Below are 6,459 nucleotides of genomic sequence, written 5' to 3'. Positions count from 1 at the left end.
TATGGATTGCTATCACTCTAAACAGTACAATGCATATCCATCCATATTTATAATTTGCATTCCTTTAGTCTGCAGCGTGAAAGTGTTTATCGTTGCCATGGGTAACAGGTTTCAAGTGAAGTTAGCCCGCAATTAGCTTGTTGACAAAAACGAGTGGCCATACCATGATAATTCGGCCTTTTTTTAATAAACTAATTACAACTACCAACAGTCATGCCTTCAATGACCTTAATGTATGTAATGTATGTAATGTAAACTACGGCGGAATGCCACAAGATGCTAGTGGTACCAGTCGCAAACAGTCTCGCTAGTTTAGCATTTCCAACTGTAACGTTAATACTGAAAAACAACACGGCGGTTATTTTTAGCTCACATGTTAGCAAAGATTAGCTAGCAACAGTTACCTACCGATTCGGTGCTGGAGAAATGTTGAGCCGCAAAAAACCTGTCGGTGGTGTTTTAACGCAGAAATGTTGTTTCTTTCAGCAGGGCCGAGATCCTTCTTGTGGCACGCGTCAGTCTGTGTCATGCAGCGTCAGTCTGTGGTACGCAGCATCACACAGCGTCCCTCTCTGTCACTCAGCGTCACTCTCTGTCAGTTCAACGGACAGATTCAGCTGTGGCACGCGAGCATAGTTCGGCAATGGAGTGGTCTCGTGTGACCAAAAAGGAGAGTATTCAAAAGAAAAACTGCTTTTAATTGAATCCCCTTATTATGGATCTTTAGCCACAAGGTGGCAGTACACATGCTGTACCCGATCATCTGCTTTAAATGTCACTGACCCCATCATGTCGCTCACACATTGTTTTGCTCCTCTTCCCTCAGTGAGTGTGATAAGATTAAAGTTGCTCAGGGTGTCTCTGGAGCGGTGCAGGACAAAGGCTCCATCCACAAGTTTGTTCCCTACCTGCTGGCTGGCATCCAGCACTCCTGTCAGGACATCGGAGCCAAGAGCCTCACACAGCTCAGGTAAAGACACATAGAACCGCATGCACTCCGGGTAGTGAAATACAAGGTACACCTGTGCTATCAATTGCATTTCAACACAACGGCCATAAATTCTACCATTACAAGATGCACTGACATCACTTTTATCAGACCATGCACTTTTCCATACAGAGTACTTAGCAATACCACTATGGTTCTAACAATGGCTTGAATATCTTGTTTTATTTAAATCAAATGTTCCTCTCTTTCTGCCTGTGAAAATGAAACGCCATTATGCTGTTCAAATTTCAACATAGTTTGCAGTAGGGATGTTATTAACCGTGCTGAGTAAAGCATAGGAGGGGCTGGTCCACCCAAGCTGTTAACTTCAGGGCTAACCGCCCTTCACTTAAATCAACAGCTGGCTGACGAGCAAACTCGGGTCTCACGAGTTTTGAGGAGTTGTCGCATTTATTCACCTGCAAAGAAAACATCACAAACAAGTGAACATTATAGGTATTGTAAATATAGACCTAAGTGGCCACAGGGTGCTTTAAATATCTGGTTTGCTGAATAGAGTATACTTGACATTAAGTATAGAGCTATTCCTATGCCCTTAAAAGGTCGTAGTATAGTGTGTCGAAAGTCCTAGTATATTGTGTCAAAGAAGCAAAACAAGTCATAGTATAATATCTTTAACAATAGTTTGTCGAAGAAAGTAAAAGTCATACTATAGTGTCTGGAAAAAGCTGCAGTACATGTCAAACGTCACAGAATAGGTTAAAGAAAAAGGATTAGTATGGTGAAAAAATACATAAAGAATAGTGTAAATCTAAATAGTATAGAATGCTAGTCATAAATAAGCCATAATGTAGTAGTAATAGTATAGCAGGCCACAACTGCTAAGACTTTATCTATGATGACAATTATGAAACACATTCTGAATAGAATTAGAATGATTTGGGACACTTTAGACATACTTGCCCAGCGCCTATGCTGCACTGTATTCTCTCCCTTGCAGTCTGATGTGGGTAACAGCATTTCTTTCCTCTTTGCAGAGCCATGATGTATTCTGGAGATCTAAAATTTGAAAAGAGAACAACTTCGGCTCAAGCGGAGGGTGGAGTCCACAGCCTGCACAGGTACACACACAACTCACCTAAGTAGACTACAGCTTTGTTGTAATTTGGTTTCATATTTCAACATCTTCCTCTTTCTCCCCACAGTTATGAGAAACGGCTGTTTTGAGAAGACGCCAGACAGAGAATCCTTCCAACAGACACATTATGCAAACACACTTCAAGCCAGACCCTCTTTCATTCATGGCCACACCCACACACTTAACTTTTCATACAATTCAGTCTTTAAAGATGAGCTCTTGCCCCCTCTCTACTCTTCCAAGGATCCACCAAGTCTTCCTGCCAGTGTCATCTATGCATTGTCTGTGTTTTGTGTGTATGAAGAATGGGGATGAAGCATTTATCAATCAGTGCACGTGTGATTGAGTCCCTCAATGCCTTTCAAGTAGATGTCTGGAATGTCCATGTTAAGGCAAAAAGAAAAGTTGTCCAATAATAAAACGTATGTTTTTCCACACGCTGCTGTCTTCGTATTTGTCACCTCTGCTTTTATATTTGTGAATATCTAGTACTTTGAGACAATGTAACAAAATGTACTTTCATCGACACATTGGTCCAAGTCATAATCTAGTAAATCCAAAATGGCTAAATATACCATGTCTACCAAAAGCCATAGTTAAGTACATTTGAAAAAGTAATTGTATAGTTGAGACAAGTCATAAAGTACTGGTAATAGTAAAATGTGTCATAGTATATAGCATGTGGGGAAAAAAGCAATAATGCAGTATCTTAAAAAAGTATTAAAATAGCCATAGTATGTTGGCAAGTCATGAAAGAGCCACAGTATAATATATCCAGAAACATCTTACTCCTGTGGTTAAGTTGGATGTTATCAAAGCTAGCGTTATAACTTCATAACCCAGCTCTGTCACTTTGTGATTTCTATTGCCAGATAAAGGCTGTGTTGGTTTAATTTACATTTAATTCATGTTAAATTAAAGGTCCAATGGGATCCCATATTGATGTGTTGTAAAATCTTTGCAGGTTAAGTGCTGAGGCTGTATACTTTACCACTTATGGTGGGGCTAGTGTTATATCAAGTAAAACACCACTTTGATTAAGGGACTGATTTTTAATGTCTATCACTATACACACAATTACCTTTGTAGTTTTGATACCATTGTCTATGTTCTACAGATGTCTGCCACTGCACCGTGACCCTCCCAGCCCGTCCATGACTCGTACTGCTGGGCGTCACATAAGTGTCACATAAGCAAGTGTTTCTTTTCTTAAAAGGATGAAATTGTTTCTCTAAATAAGATTATTCTCTCATAATTAGAAGACAGAGGTCATTGAGAACTTACAATTTTTTATTTGTTGAATCCACCCGGACTCTGTGTTAAGCACAAACAATCTTAACTTATTACATCTAATATCTTACAAGCTTTCTCTGTTATTACATTTTTTAGGCGCTTCATTGGTCTCAACCCTGAGAGGGGAGAAGACAGGGCAGCTGTGAATCCCCATGTTGTCACCTTCATAAAGAACTCCTGGACTTTGATTGGGGCGTTAAGAAGCCCACATCACCTCACAGGAGCTCACGCAGCCCACGCTGCAACCAGATGTGCCTGTTGACATTTTAAGGTAACAAGTCTCAGAATTGTGTTCAGTTCGGTTCCATAGTTGTCTCAATTGTGCAATTCCAGATTTCAAATACTAATGTGAAATGGATCTTGTAGGCACGATACATGAAGTAAGGTCTGTACGTTTTATACAGACGGTTGAGAACATTGTTCTGATTGTATTTTAAAAGAGTCATAATTTGAAATAAGTTCGTGATGGAATGCGTTTGATGCAGTGGCTTTAATGTGTCTTTTTTTAATGTAATCTTGTCGGGCCATCTCTTATCATATTTCAAGATAAAAGGGGAAACACTTTCTATGAAGCGCATGTCTATAATGCATTATAAACACACTTATAATCTTATAGCACTGGATAATTATTGTTACAACCACTCATAAATATTCACAATGCTTTACAACAATCAAATTACATTATAAAGGATTTTATACATTATAATGCCTCTATAATCACTGTTATAATTTATTATGTGGTTAGAACGTAACTAAGTGGCCATTGTTTGCTTCATATAGGAGGAATAATCTTGTGTTCCTACATATATGTAATGATATTTATTCACTTTAATAAAAGAAAACAATCATTTATATTATGATACTTGACCTTTAGGCATTAGAAATAGCTTTATAATGTGTTATGAATATTGTTATAAAGCATTGTGAATATTTATGAGTGCTTATAACCATGACTATACAGGACAGATTAATGCATTATAGACAGAGAGGAAATCGTATCAGAAAATGGAAACTAAATTCAGGGTACACGGACTCGGACAGATTAAGAACCTGTTCAACACAAGGAACGGTGATTGTGTTAATTGTATTATGTCGAAATGCAAACACTTTCAAATTGTTACTTAATGTTTTTGATACTGTATATTGATAAAGTCTCTTGTCTGAGTCGTTTCTATGCTCGCAATTTTCAGCAGTTTTCTTTGCAAAATGTAGTGAAGTAAAAGTCAACAGAAATATTAATAGTAAAGTACAGACATCCAAAAAAACGACTTAAGTACAGTAACGAAGTATTTCTACTTCGTTACTGTACACCACTGACCTACTAAAATTCACCTTCCCATTCCCCGTTCTTTCTTCCAGTTTATTTCCTGACAAATGGTCAACAAGCGACACACCGATGCAGTCTCCCAGGACGCCGACAGCAGCGTTGCAGCTTTTTGCCAATACAACTGAATAAATTGAATTTGGACCACAGTATTTGACCAACATTATATCTTCTCATCTTGGCCTTTAACTTCTTCTGTTTCACCAGTCAATTCAGGATTTAAGTGTGACAATTAAATCAATGACTCAGGTAAATTAGGCTTAGTGTTTGAAAAGAATGAACCAAACATCTCTCTATATTTTTCAATTGTCATTATTTATTGCTTCATGAACTACACATGCTCACTTTTCTATTACATACAAATAACAAGTAAATACATGATGTATACAACTTGGTTGCAAATTAACCATCAACATCACATATCTGTCACCCTGGGTCACGCTCTGTCACTCTGCGTCACGCTCCGTCACGCTCCGTCACGCTCGGTCACGCTCGGTCACGCTCCGTCACGCTCCGTCACGCTCCGTCACGCTCGGTCACCCTGCGTCCCGCTCCGTCACCCTGCTTCACGCTCCGTCACACTGCTTCACGCTCTGTCACTCTGTGTAACCCTCTGTCCCCCTGCGCCGATTGAAATACTTTTTTTACACTACCCTGATGACTCCGTCCTGGCAGCAGGACTGGGTCCTCCGCTCCTCACTCATAGTATTATTACAACGGGGTACGTAGCGCTGTCGCTCATGAGCACAACAACACAGGCACGGGAAAGCTTCTTCTTCTCCTCCCTTTTGGTGTACTGGCGGTTGGCAAACGAATTGGCGCATTACCGCCACCAACTGGTAAAATAAAATAAGGCATGAGACGTGTTGTATTTTGCCAGAGGGGGAAAATATGCTCATATTCCTGCAAAAGAATTGCTGCAGTGTGTGTACAAAGTGTGTGTGTGTTTTGTATTTATTTATATTTATTTAAGTATGCTGTAAACTGTTAACAGTTAACATATGTCCTACTGACATACATATACATATAAGCAGAGGAAGAGTGAAGATATTTTCAAACATGTATTTTTGGATTGGACATTTTATGTCTTAATTTTAATATATACTTTTAAATGATTCTAAAACGGATGATTTATTTTCATTATTTTAGCCGATTGTTGTAAGTGACTATAAAAGTAATAATTTGGAAAGTGTATTATGTTCCATTTTGTTGCATAAGCAGCAAAATCATACTGAAATAAAATGAATGAGAAACAAAAAAGTACAACGTACTTACTCTAAGGATGCATACAGAGAACAGGGGGCTCCGGTGACTCAACTAAAATCATAAAACTGATTTATGGAAGCTGATCTGTCGTAACAACAACGGGTGTTCTCAGGAAATGTCTCAGGAAATGTTGCTCCGCCCCCTCAGCTCCGCAGCTTCTTGACAATTGCCGAACTATGCTCGCGTGCCACAGCTGAATCTTTCCGCTGAACTGACAGAGAGTGACGCTGAGTGACAGAGAGGGACGCTGAGTGACAGAGAGGGACGCTGTGTGACGCTGCGTGCCACAGACTGACGATGCGTGACACAGACTGACGCGTGCCACAAGAAGGATCTCGGCCCTGCTGACCTCGCCACTGGTAAGCCGCAGTCCTCCTCTTTTTAAATGTATAAACGGCTCTTTTAGGATTTCGTGTATAAACTGTAAACCGTGCATTGTTTAGCAGAATAAAGATAATTTTGTATTTGAACCACGTCTCCTGCTCATTT

At 39.5% G+C, this 6,459-nt stretch overlaps 1 protein-coding gene across 1 annotated transcript; it reads left to right on the top strand.

The window, feature by feature from the left end:
* Positions 1-643: 643 nt before the first annotated feature.
* LOC306780645 (inosine-5'-monophosphate dehydrogenase 2-like) lies at positions 644-2,524 on the top strand (the record flags this gene model as incomplete). The annotated part of the gene is made up of 4 exons (XM_079273080.1): positions 644-651; positions 827-970; positions 1,987-2,070; positions 2,155-2,524. 4 exons carry the CDS (start codon positions 644-646, stop codon positions 2,174-2,176), a joined length of 258 nt encoding a protein of 85 aa, XP_079129206.1. The 3' UTR covers positions 2,177-2,524.
* Between the last annotated feature and the right edge of the window lie 3,935 nt (positions 2,525-6,459).

The sequence above is a fragment of the Melanostigma gelatinosum genome (genome assembly GCF_949748355.1).
Source record: "Melanostigma gelatinosum genome assembly, chromosome: 8".
Lineage (NCBI taxonomy): Eukaryota > Metazoa > Chordata > Actinopteri > Perciformes > Zoarcidae > Melanostigma > Melanostigma gelatinosum.
Note: the sequence above shows the minus strand (reverse complement) of the source record. Positions and strands in the feature narration are given on the sequence as shown.